Raw genomic sequence first — 12,920 nt, 5'->3', positions numbered from 1 at the left:
AGAGAGAGAAGAGGAGAGAGGGAGGGATTGAAAGACACTGAACTGCTCATGTTTAAGGCATAGGCTTTTGAGGGGATGGTGAAGGATTTGGTGGGGGTGGGATGCGGGGATTCCCAACCCTTGGGAATGCTGCTACACAAGGCATAGGAGTGAGATTCTTCACCAGTGTTCTGTGGACCTCAGTTATCCCCACCTGTGGAGCATCAGTCACTGGAATGTGGCTCTATATTGCATGTGAACACAAGTAGGTCTAGAGGCCAAAAATTCCAGCAGAGCAGGGAAGCTGCCCTTACCCCTGAGGGCAGGCTGAGGTTAAGACCTATTAGGCCAGAGCGTACCCTCTTTTCCTGAAGTTGCATCTGTCTAGCTTCCACATCTGACACATGTGCTGGTCATTATTGGTTTGGGCAGGTGTTTTCCTGGGGATGGGGCAGGGAGAGAAAGCTCTGAGCTCCATCTTATTTCTACTGCTGAGTGGCAGAGTAAAGACAGAGAGAGGTGAGAATATCACAGGACAGTGAATGAAGTCAAAAGCAAGATTGGGGAGACCAACCAAGATGCAGATACCAGGAGTTGGCTGTATTTGTTGTTTGCTCTCAGGAGTAAGAATTACTGGGTTTGAAAGAGACAAACCCCAACACTTTCTAAAAAAGAGGTCATTTAGGGAAACCTTCAGATAAGCACATGGATCTTCAAATGGGTAGCTGCAATGGTGGAGGAAGTGGGAGAATCTGCAATTCCTCTGCTCTTCTAGAAGAGTGAGTTAGAAACCTGGAGAGTGAGAGATTATTTAAATTGGAGGAAAGTTCCTTTCTCTGAAGATGAATCTCTAAACAGCAGCTCCATTCAAATTCTGTGGCTACTCTGCAAACAAGGCTTGTGCTTTTGTGACATTTTTGAAAAAATGGATTTAATGGACTGAGTTCATTTAGACAGGGGAGATCAAATGAATGAGTGGAATTAGAATACACGTCCATTTGGCCGCCAGTCATTGTTTAAGCCACTCGACCACCCAACTTCTCTAATTAAATGGCAGTGCAGTCCCTGTATAAAGGCTGCGATGGATAAATTAGTACTTGGTAAGTGCTTTGAAGATGAAAATCATGACATGAGTAATGAGCAAGGGTTTTTTTTTTTTTTCCCTTGGGCTGAAAACGGCATCTTTTGTGTTTTCCCACTGCACCATGAGTCACCTGGATTGACATTGCAGAAAACCTCCTCTCCCAAAGGAAGAGCAAGAGAGACACAGTAATGACAGGCCTTTATTTGACGTTTACAAGGCAAATTAGGGAAGAGCCTGAATCCATTTCACGTCTGTGCAAGGAATTATACATGTTTGCTACCTATAGATGCGGGTCGTATTTTACATGAATTTATACATTAAGAAATCGCATGAAAATTATCTTGTTTAAACATTCATGAAGAGCAAACATCCCCCAAGAGCACTGAAGACAGAAACCCAGCTCCTGAGAGCCTGGCTCACCCCTCTCCTGGCGCATTTAAAGCTCTGCATCGAACCCCCTCCAAAACCAATGGGATGTTGAGGTTGATCTGCTTTGAGGACGTGATTACTTTTAGTGGGAGGAGCTTAGAACTGCAGATTTGGAAGTAAAGTGTGAACTGTTTGGCAAGGTCCAGACCTGTCTGGGGGAAATCTCGCTTCTTCCTGACCACCCCCTGGCTCCCCTGCAAAGAAGCCAAGACCCTAGCTTGTTATATGTTCCAAACTTCGCTTGAAGGTTTTTGCTCACCACATCCCAACGTTCTCATTTATAGATGTTTTCCTTCTCCCGGATTGCTTTGACACGATGGCAATTAGTCATGCTAGATTGTCCGGGTTGACTAATTACTGATAGTTTTGACAGGCTCCATTAGAAAGGTTGCAAAACCCCAATGTAAGTTAGTATCCAAGTCGCTGGCTGCCATGTTCCTCACTGCGCCAGAGTATGGAGTACGGTGCATCATTTCAGCCCTGGCAGTGCCTCACTCTCAGCTGCACCCCCAAATTGGTCACAGCTGAGAGAACAGTGTTCCTAACATGGCTAGATGGGGGAGGAGTGTGGAGGAAGCTCATGGTGGGGATGGGGAGGTGGGGGTGAGGGAGGTAGTGTGGGGGTGGGGAGGAACTGGGGTGCATCAGAGAGAAAACGCACCGCTGGATCAGGTCCGGAGAAACTGGCTAAAATGGCCAAAAAGGAGAAGCAAAAACTCTCCCCTCTGATAGATTCAGATGTAGGTGAAGTCCAAGAGATTTGGGTCGTTAATGGGGAAACAATTATGCTTATCTGCTTCCTGCCAATCTGTATCCACTGGCAGAGCAGAAGTAATTATAGACACTGTAGACACACTGTGGCATTAAGTGTTTGAATTACACTGCTTAACAATACTTCCTGCTCTGGCCTCCAGGCATGGCTGCAGAGCTGGTTTGAGCCAGCAGGTAACACTGTAGGGGCATGGCGATGTTGTTTGCAGAAGTTTCTCACATTTTCTTTCCCCAAAAAACCTCACTCCAGCAACAGAAAGGGGTAAAAAAAAAAGTTTGAGTTGCTACTAACTTGGTTTCTATTGAAATACTTAGCATGTCATTCACATAGCTGTCATAGCAGAGGAAGCCGACATATTTTGAGAGTTTTTTTTATCGAGTTTGGCTCCTTGTAGGAGCCAAAAGCAGGGTCAGCACCGTAGATTAGAATCAATTCAGTGGAGGGAAAATAAACCTCTGGAATATATTTTATCTTCCCTGAGCACGTCTCAGGCATTAGCAATAATGCAAACCCCGTCTGTGCATAGAGAGAAAACATCTATAGCTCAGGCTCTCGCACATCTTCACCCTGGACTCTGTGGTCCCATGACCTTCACAGTGGTTGGGATGCTTCCAGACTCATCATCTCCTAACTGTGTGCTGCTGTGCACAGGACACACCCTCCCCCGGACTGTTCTCTCCTTGTGGATGAAGACAGGAGCTGCTGAAAGATGGCGCACCCTGATGAGGCAACTGAGCCTTTCAGGGTGTGATTGTGAGCTGACTCCATTCGCCCTTGTGGTGGCCATTCCATCTCTGCTAGGTTAACGCTGCTCAGTTTGCTAGTCTTCTCCAACTTCAGGAAGACCAGAGAGCCAAAGGGGAAGGCCCAGGACCTTTTTCTGGTTCTTTTAGTTCACTCTGTGTGGCTGGCAGAGCAACTTGTCAAATAAGCACAGATGCATCAGAAAACCATTCAGCCAACCCATTAAAAGAGTGCTGGATTAGCTATTCAAAATGCTAATTTGCTGTGTCTATGTATATGTGTGCTCTGCAGCATCTCAACTGCTTAATTTTAAGACAAGGATGAATGAAGTACTACAGTAGAGATAGTAAAGTGCAGCCTTCCCCTCCTCTCGATAGTATAAGTCCCTGAGGAGGTGGTGCCTTCACTAGCTGACCTAACTTTTGCTGCTGCATTTCCTTTTTAACAGAAACTTCAGATACACGTTGCCGACTTTCACTAAGAGGATCTTGAATGGCTGTTTCTATTTCTTACCTATCCTTCCCAGAGGCCTCACTGGACTTGGGAGGCCCAGCCCAGCCACCCTCCAGCAAGTCAGCTCTGCAAGCCTCCCTCCTCACTTCTCTAGATCAGGGCAGGTCTTTCCCTGCTCTGAGTCTTCAATAACACCACTGGTATGGGCTTCAGTGGGGATTGCCTTGAGGCAGTTGAAAATCATGCGGGCAATCTGGAGAGTCATCTTGAAGGCAGCTTTGCAGTGTAAGCGGTTTGTTTCAGTTCTGTGATTTAGCTGTTCTAAAGGTTGACATGGCAAAGACGGAGTCGACTTGATTTAAGCCCCTAAGGAGGGAGCTGGCCAGAGTGCTGAACTCGGGCTCACTTCGCAATAGTCATCAGACCCTGCTGGCTGCGCGGCGGACACACACACACACCGTCCACACCTGCTGGTCAGCAATCGTACTCCCAGGACAGAGGCAGATAAGAGTGTGTGCAGCAAGCTTCACACTTACGGCGTCACGCATGTAAACAGCTAGTGGAATGTGGGAGTACATGGCATGGGATTGTTCCCAGATCTCTTCGAGTTATATTTAGCGTAGGAGAGCTTGAGAATAGTTTGGCGGGAGTACATTGCCAATCAAATGAATATTAATAGTGTGGGTCTTGGAGCAAAGAAAATATTTCTTCAGTATCTGATATGTATCTATGAAGGAAAGAGTTCCTCAGTGTTACAAGTCTTGGAGCACGGGGGTGTGATGAGCCTTCTGAGATCAGGAATCACCAGTACCAGCTGGGAAAAGAACTCTACTTACAGTTTAAACCAAACTGTCTGAGCTTCCCTGGTGCCTGACTAAACACTTTCTCCCCACAATTGCAACCCCCCCCAACAATTTATTTCTCTCAGGTTATATCAATCTGGTTCTTTCTCTTTTTTTGCTGTGCCGTGTATTAATGATTCTCAAAATCTTCCAGTTTATCCCAAACTGAAACACTGGCACCAGAGCTGAACCCCACGTCAGCTCATGGGTGTTCATCTTCCCCCGCCCCCATCCAAAGGGAAAGCCAAGGAGTGGGGCTTGTTGGAAAATCCTCCCTTATTCTGGGGAAGCAGGGGTGTCCCCATCCCCCACCTCTCTACACTTTCTCCAGGAGCCAGTCTGCACAATTCTTCTTTAGCCTGAGGTTCAACTTCCCCATTAACATAGACACAACACTTCACTGAAGCTGAAGTATAAGAAATTTTCTGCTTGATGTGTTTTATGTCCCATTATTATTTCCCCTGTATATCACATGCCTCTCTGAGAGGCACAGGAAAATGTGTCTGGTGCAAGGTTTTGGGGGAAGGTCCCCCACCACTTAAAAAGGAGAAGGAGGGAGAGATGGGCCCATAAAGGAATTCACCCGAAGCTACTCCCTCTGCCTTCCCAGGAGGTCTGGACTCTCCTAAGAGCTCTGTCCTACTCTGGAAACTTCCTTTGCATCCACAGACTCCATTGCCAGCCTCCCTGGGATGGCTGTCTCCCTTCTGTCTGGGTTTCCCCTCTGTAGCCTCTCTGCTGCTCATTGTTTATGGGATGAAACTGGAGACAGGGAAAACACTGATGAGCTCAAACTGTGGCTGAGTCAAATTCATTGCTACGCCATTCCCTGCAACACCACCACAAACAATCACAATGGCTTCATTCTTTTTTCCATCAGGTGGGGGAAATCAGAATCACACATTTGCACATGCAGACTGTTCACAGCAATAAAGAAAAACGAATCAAGTATATACAAGGTCTCAAGTGGGGGACTTTCAAGGGGAAGAAACCAAGGTTAGGGGAAGACCGCCTCTCCATGGTAACAGTGGCGACAGGTAGTTTCCCCCAGAAGTCTCTTAAAGTTAGAGGGCACACCCAAACTCCCATGCAAGATACATAATCCGGTCACAAATAAAAAGCCTTTCCCCAGAGAGGTGGAAGTAAAGCTCTCGGCCCTCTGGGTTCCTGACAGTTGCAGGTACACTATCCCCCCAGTGCAAGCATTCCTAAAGTTCCCTCATTGAACCCCAGAGGGTTCTGGAGCATCTCTAGACTAGAATTCAGAGCTCACCCAGAGAGATGGGCTCCTCAGCAGTGGGCCTGCCCTGGTTCCCTGGGCACACTGGCAGCAGGCACCCAGGCAGGTCAGATACCCACGGGAGAAGTGGGCACCAGCAAAAGAACCCATCAGGCACCTTCTCAGCATTCATGCTCAACACCACCCACAGCCATTTCTAGAAATAGCTGCCACTGGTGGCCCAAACAAAGCCCCCACAGAGAAGCAGGGTGGTGAGATGAGGGGGCAAGATGAACAAGCAATGCAGACATGGGAAGAGCGTCCCTTCATGAGGAGGCGGTGGGGGTGGTGACCCAACCGGAGGCAAACAGAGTTGGCTCGCATTCCCTCAGCTCTGTTTGGCTGAGGTTATATGAGCCTCTTTCAGAAGCACCTCCTCTTGCACGCCCCGATCTCGCTAATAAGCCATTGACCTTGAGTGTGAGTCTGGGGCTGATTTGCTGCTCTGTCTTGGGGTACCCCAGGGGCCTGGTGGCTTCACGGGAAGAAACCCTGCTCAGTTTAGCAGCAATCGGTTTTTCTGTCCTCCTGCCACAGTGATCAAATTAGCAAGCTGTTTCTCCTCAGAGGAAATGTGGCCACAGGTCCCAGGAGGCACTGCCCGTTTGCCTGTCTGATGGGTTTGGGAAAGGAAAGCAGGGATGGATGCGAGTGTGTGTCCCTCCCTCCCCCAGCCCCGGCAGGGGCTCTCCGACCTGGGCCGGCCGGCCAGCCAGCAGCAAGACCACAGGGAGGGCAGGTGCTGGGGGCTTAACTGCAGGAGGCCTGGCAGGTGGCTGCGTAGACGCTGCTGCCCACCGTGCCCCCGCTGCTCAGGCTGCTGGTGGGGCACTTGAGGGGTTTCATGCTGCTGTCCCTCTGGATGTGCAAGTGCTTGAGCCGCCAGCGTTCCCAGCTCCTCCGAAATTCCATCTGGACCTTCCATGGGAAAAGGAGGGAAACAAAAGCCGTCATGCAAACCAACTGCCCACAAAATGGCCCCGTTATTACATTAGTAGGGGAGGAGGGGGGGGAAATCCACTGCATTATATTAAGAGACACAAGTCAAGGCCTTCAGGCGCCTAAATTAATATCCCAATAAAATTGTTTATCGTTGTCTCCTATTTTCCGCCTCTCCTCAGGAGAGAGATGATGTTGATGACCTAATTGGTCTCTTCCATCTCTAAACTCCGTGACTCAGCTAAGGCCCCTCCGCAATCCATCACGCTATTATTTAATGGAAGAGAATGAGAGCGAGAGCAATGCGGGAGACAGGAACCAGGACGGAGGAGACGAGGAGGAGGGAGAGCCTAACTTTGAGCAGCGTGGAGCCAAGGTGGCCCGAGCCTGCCTGCCAGGACAGCCCTGGTCTCCCGGGCAGCGGCACTGGGGGCACCCAGGCGTGGGTGTGTGAGGGACACCGAGCAGACCAGCCCATGGCCGCCGACAGGGGGGCACCGGGACACCAGAGGCTGATGGGGGCCTCTGCTTGTACAGCAGCACGGAGACCAATCTCATCTCACAGCCCTTAACTGCGGAGGCTGGGGAGAAAGATGGTAAACTGAGGCACATCTGTGGGAAGCCACCTCAGGGACTGAGGTGGTTTCCTGGACACCAGCAGGAAGAGGGACCGGACCGGGACTTCTCAGAGCGCTGACACATGCGGCCCTTTCGGCCTCCATCACCCTCAGCACTTTTCCTGAACCTCTGCGATGGTCCCCGTCAAGACAACTGTCCTGAAAAGCCACCATTTATTGGGCACTTGCTACATGCCCAGCACTTCCCACAGATTATTTTAGTTAACTTTCTCAGCAACCCTGTGAAGTAGCTCCTGTTGTTCTTGCCCGCTGAGAGGTGGAGAAACGGAGGTGCAGAGTATTTCCGTATTTCCCTCCATCTCAGCCGGGATCCAAACCTAGATCGGGGCTGACCTCAAAGCTGGTCTCCTAAGCCCTGGCCTCCTGGCTCCCAGGACTCTTTAGGTCATGCTGGTTCAGGCACCTCTCCTCCCCACTCAGCCTGGTGAGGGCCGGGACCACCTCGTCCTCATCTGGGATCCCTGGACCTAGCACAGTGTCCCACAGAGAGCAGGCCCTCCACATGTGCTTTGTAAATGGGCTGAGGGAAGGAGTGAGTGACAAAATGAGCATCTGACACGGGGCTCTTTCTGCTACTGAGTTATTACAGTGAAACAGGGGGGATGACACCATGGTCCCAGACACCTGTCCCAGCACTTAGGGCGGTGTGCTTCTTCACACGCTAGGTTTACCCGACTCCCTGCCTCTGAGGGCCTGTCTGGCCAGGCCCCTGGCTCTGGGATTTGTGAGGAATCGGTGATTCACTCACTTCTGTTTACACTCGGGGGGGGGGGAGAAGCAAAGTGACTGCCCCAGATCGCACGACTGGGTAGCGGCAGATCTGGGACCGGCACTCAGGCTCCTGGGTCAGAGCCATGGTGAGAGGATGCGAGCCACAGCAGAACCACCCCCAGGCCTCCCCTCCCCGAGGCCCGCTCTCCAGGCAGCTGAGGCAGGACCCATGTCCAGGCCATGTTTTCTCCTCGGGTCACAAGTACCTGGCATTGCCATGGCAACCTTGGGTCTGGAGAACAGCTTTTGCGGACAGGGATCTCAGCCCAAGAGCCACGTGTGTTTTTGTGGCCCAGTGAAGGTGACACGTCTGTCCTGGTGCCTGGAGGAGCCAGGCCCTGAGGTGTCTCTGGGGAACCGGGCGGTACACTGGCCTCCTGGACCCCACAGCATGAGCCTGGGAGAGCCCAAGGGGAGAGGCCAGCTGGGGATCTGGTGACTCAGGGGTCATTAGTTGCCCAGGGGCATGTGTGCCCGCCCCTCCCTCCTGACAAAGCTGGGCTAGCCTTGGGGGGTGGGTGAAGTGGGGAGGTGTTGGGTGACGGGCTTTGAGGAAGACAGTTGGAAGGAGACTCAGCCAGGGTCCTGGAGACTCTCCACAGAAGTGGTGGGGAAGCCTCGCACGCATGTGTGTTGGGGGCAACATATGTTGCGGGCGTGGTTTTGGGGAAGAGGAGGGAGAAGAAGTGGGAAACGGGAACCACGAGGGACCAAGAAGGTGAGAAGGGGCAGAAGTGCACAGAGGGGAGCCTCACTCTCTCCAGCCCACACAGGGACACCTGCCACCCTGCCCCTGTCCCTGGGAAATAAAGCAGCAGATCTTAGGGCCAGGTAGCACCTCACCCCTCCAGCTGAGAACCATTCCTGAGGGGAATGCCCCTCCTGCAGAGCTCGTTTCTCAACATTTTCTTCAGGTTTTTAGGAAGTTCTTTGTGAAGGCTTGGATGTGGGGAAGAAGTAGGCTGGCACATCGTGCTGCCTCCCGTGGATCAAGGGCCTGTAGGACAAGGCCCCGTGAGTGTGCTCTACACCGGCCTCCTCTCTTTCCCCGGCCCACCCCACACGGAGCCTGGTTGGCCCTCTGAGACCGGCCCATAGGAAGGGCCAGAACGCATCTATGGGCCACTCACTGCCTCCCTTTCCCAGCCCCTGCAGCCCTGAGCCATCACAGGAGACCCCTCCCCGTCCACCAGCTTCACCACCTTCTAGCTGCTGAACTGGGGCTATTCATTTCATTTCGCCAAGGCTTAATTTTCTCACCTGTAGAATGATGATAATACCTGCTACATAGATTGCATTTAATAAAACATGTGAGCCCCTTATACATAGTAAACACTCAGGAAGTGTTTCCCGCCCTTTTAGAGCTCCATGTGCTCTGAGCATCATTAACTCCACTTTGCAGAAGAGGAAATAGGTATGAGACTGTGGGCATGTGACTTGCCCAAAGCCACACAGCTCATTAAGCGATGGGGCCTGGATGGGAGCAGAGGCCTGACGCCAAAGCCCACATCCCACATCTTTCCCACGGCATCGCATTGCTCTTTGAGCCATGTCATGGCTCCCTGAAATACCAAGGTCCCCACCCACTGCCGCCCCCACGTACCCCACACCCAGAGCACAAGTAAAACTAGTGTATGAATGCAGACTCTTGAGATCTCTGAACTCTGGGATACCAGACTCGTGACAGAAGCCACACCAAGGGACGCCTGGGTGGCTCAGTTGGTTAAGCAACTGCCTTCGGCTCAGGTCATGATCCTGGAGTCCCAGGATCGAGTCCCGCATTGGGCTCCCTGCTCGGCGGGGAGTCTGCTTCTCCCTCTGACCCTCTTCCCTCTCATGCTCTCTGTCTCTCATTCTCTCTCTCTCAAATAAATAAATAAAATCTTAAAAAAAAAAAAAAAAGCCACACCAAGAGCACCAGCCCTTCGGGGAGCTGTGTCCACAGGTCATCTGAGCCCTAGCCTCAGGAATATAAACTCTCACCTGGGCCTGAATAGAGTTCAGAGAGTCTTCAGTTTGCCCCGCAGACTCTGGAATGGGAGATTTCCCACCCTCTCTTCCCTGCCGGGGTTAACCCTCTTGTGGCTACTTCCCCAGATGACCCCGGCGCCTCATCTAGTACTATTATCTGTTTCCCCTCTGGAAGGAGGGGGCGGTGGTGCTGTGGTATTTGTGGCATCCAGTTTGACGGAGTGGGGCTGCTCCTGATCTGCACCAGATCAAGCTGGGTACCCGGGCGGGCGGAAGGCGCTTTCCCCAGGCACCATAGGCCCAGGTACCCCCTCCTGCTGGGGGCTGACGGTCTCAGGGAAGGGAGGGCTGTGGTCCAGGAGGGTCTGCAGGAGAGGGTGTGGGGGTCAGCAACAGCCCCCTTCCACCCCAGCGAGCAGAAAGCCCCCGGAGGAACACACCCTTTGCCCCGGTGTGCGGGGCTCTCCCCTGCACACAGAGAGTGGGTACTTTCCTCTCTCTGTTAGAATGCATTCCAGTCCCAGCTCTGCCACTTCCAGGCCGAACCTGGGGCAAGCTTCCTATTCTCTCTGATCTCCAGTGATCTCATGTGTGAAAAATGGGAATAATAAAACCATAATTTTAGCAGGGATTTTTTGTGTGTGTGTGTGGGAGAGGGAGGAAGCAGTGACAAATAAGATAGTGATTATTAAAGCCCCAGTACGTGACTTGGGTACGTCTGCTGCTGAATCACCTTTTAACCACCACCTGTTCACTCGGTACTCCCTTCACACAAGGCTGGGTCTTCCCCAAGTTCACATCCATTAGGGTATGCCTGTGTGTGTGTGTGTGTGTGAGAGAGAGAGAGAGAGAGAAAGAGAGAGAGCCATGAGAGAGAGAGAGCCATGCACAGAATACAACTCATGGACAAGATGTCTCCTCAGCTTTAGTGCCTAGTGGGATGGGTATGGGGTTTCAGCTGAAAAGATGGATGGGAGTCCCCATTGACAACTCTAGAACAGCCCATAAGCATAGTAGCAGCCCATAAGTGTCCCCACTGTCCCCCTTAGGCCTTACCTCATTGTTGACAAAGCAGTACAAGATGGCGACCATCAGCCCCTGGAAACAAGAGTCATGTCAGCAGGGAGGAAGCGGGAGGGAGGTGCCCTGCAGGGAGACCCTGAACTCCTTGGGACTCCAGCCCCAACATCCACCTCCTCAGACTGGGCAGCCCAGGTAGGCCCAGAGCCAGAGTGGTGGGTTCCTCCTCCTTTCCTTTCTGGAGAAAGAAGAAGACCCCTTGCTTAGATACTGAAGAAGCTCTTTTACCGCCCTCTCCTTGAGGAGGTCTGACCCTAGAAAGTCCTCTGATCATGGGCCATCTTCCCCATCATGGCTCCGTCTGCTCACTCAGCACACTCAGTGCTCCAGAACTGTGATCTATGTGTGTATGTGTGCGCACATATGTGAAGTGCACGTGCACGGGCCTCTGTGCGTGTGGCCCTCCCACAGGCCTCCTGAGGGGCTGGGACCAGGCTCTCATACATCTACACCCTCGGCATCATCTAATACTAGTGGAGAGGATGAATTCTTGGCTTTGGAAACCATGTGACCCGGCACATCTTGTTTTCACATCTCTGAGCTTCAGTTTCTTCCTCTGTGAAATCGGGTGATCCCGCACAGCTCCTGGGATGCTGTGAGGATAAATGCACAATGTGGGCAAAGCCCCTGGCGGGGTGTCTGCCACCGAGCAGCAGCCCGGTAGATGGCTGCTGTGAAGCCAGGCTACCTCTGGGAAGGCTTCCTGTCCCACGCGGGGGGTGCTGGACGCTGATTCTAGCCCTAGCTGTGCTCCAGCCATGGAAACCTGGGCACAGCCCTCTTTCTCCCCAGGCCCCAGGGTGCCCATCTGCATGGTACAGGCTGGTCTCTGCCCCACTCCCACTCTGCGACTTGGCAAGAGGACCCCCGACCATGAGGTCACCTGGAAGGAGGTGAAGGAGAGCTCTGTGAACAGCTTGATTAAGCGCAGCGTCCCCCGGGCGTGTTCATCCATCACAAAGGCAAAGACAACCTCGTGGGTCCCCAGCAGGGGGATGAGCGTCAGTGTGGACTTGGCAAGCCTGAGGGTGAGGTGAAGACATTGTTCTGGATCTCTCCCAATGGACTCTTTCCCCTTTCTGTGCCCCAACCCCACATCTAGGGGTGACAGACACTCTCCCACCCCAAATACGCTGGGCTGGGCTGCCTGGCAAGGGGGAAGTAGAGGTCAAGACCCCCAGAAGCCCAGGAGCTGCCCCAGGTCCAGGGCCAAGGACAAGGCTTGGGGTCCCAGGGTGGGCCAGGTGGGAGAAGAAGGTCATGTAGGGCTCCAAGCTCAGCACCCCAGGATCTCTCTGTCTCTTCCGGAAGCAAGGGCTGAGGTGTCCAACAGAGCCAGCTAAGGCACATCACCTGCACTTGATGTCCGTCTTGCACATGAGATTGGCTTTGAGTTTGGACACCACAATGCAGATGACCCGGATAAAGATGAGGAAGTTCACCTGCGGGGCAGAGGGGAGAGGGTGGCTAGAGGCCCTCTCGAAACACCCACAGTCTCCAGGCCTTCCCGCAGCAACTCCGGGCCCACCAGAACAGCCAGCCCTGCCCCCACACTATCACTCACCCCAATGGCAAAGAGAATGGGCAGCCGGATAATGAGCCAGTAATTCATGTTGGAGTTCCTGGTCCAGCAGCTGAAGAGGAAGGGAGACACACAAAGCCCCCAGCTCACGGTGCAGGCCCAGGGGCACACAAACATGGCCACCATGAGCTATCCAACAACCAGTCCCACAGACTCATGCAGAGTCCTTCAAGCCACACACACACACCCAGAGTCCTAAATACATGGTCACACAGAGAGATACACATGGCCCCTTCAGGAACCTACAAACAGTCATGTGTGTGCCTAGCATCACACACAAAATAGCAGAAACATTTCACGATTATTACAGAAAAACACTACAGACCCCATGGACCCAGCACTGTCATCACAGTCCTG

At 52.4% G+C, this 12,920-nt stretch overlaps 1 protein-coding gene across 1 annotated transcript in view; it reads right to left on the bottom strand.

Moving 5' to 3' along the window:
- Nucleotides 1-6,188: 6,188 nt before the first annotated feature.
- Nucleotides 6,189-12,920, bottom strand: part of GLP1R (glucagon like peptide 1 receptor) — a 34,879-nt gene continuing 28,147 nt past the window's right edge. Inside the window, exons 9-13 of the mRNA XM_064597569.1 lie at nucleotides 12,546-12,615; nucleotides 12,335-12,423; nucleotides 11,865-12,003; nucleotides 10,958-10,999; nucleotides 6,189-6,500 (exon numbers count right to left, since the gene is read on the bottom strand). Of these exons, the coding sequence (XP_064453639.1) occupies nucleotides 6,333-6,500; nucleotides 10,958-10,999; nucleotides 11,865-12,003; nucleotides 12,335-12,423; nucleotides 12,546-12,615 (508 nt within the window). The 3' untranslated portion in view covers nucleotides 6,189-6,332. The remainder of the gene's footprint in view (nucleotides 6,501-10,957; nucleotides 11,000-11,864; nucleotides 12,004-12,334; nucleotides 12,424-12,545; nucleotides 12,616-12,920) is intronic.

The sequence above is a fragment of the Mirounga angustirostris genome, unplaced genomic scaffold (genome assembly GCF_029215605.1).
Source record: "Mirounga angustirostris isolate CCGP_5_RB_7025 unplaced genomic scaffold, mMirAng1.0.hap1 SCAF_8, whole genome shotgun sequence".
NCBI classification, from domain to species: Eukaryota; Metazoa; Chordata; class Mammalia; order Carnivora; family Phocidae; genus Mirounga; species Mirounga angustirostris.
The sequence above is the reverse complement of the archived record's forward strand: the minus strand, read 5'-3'. Positions and strand labels throughout refer to the sequence as shown.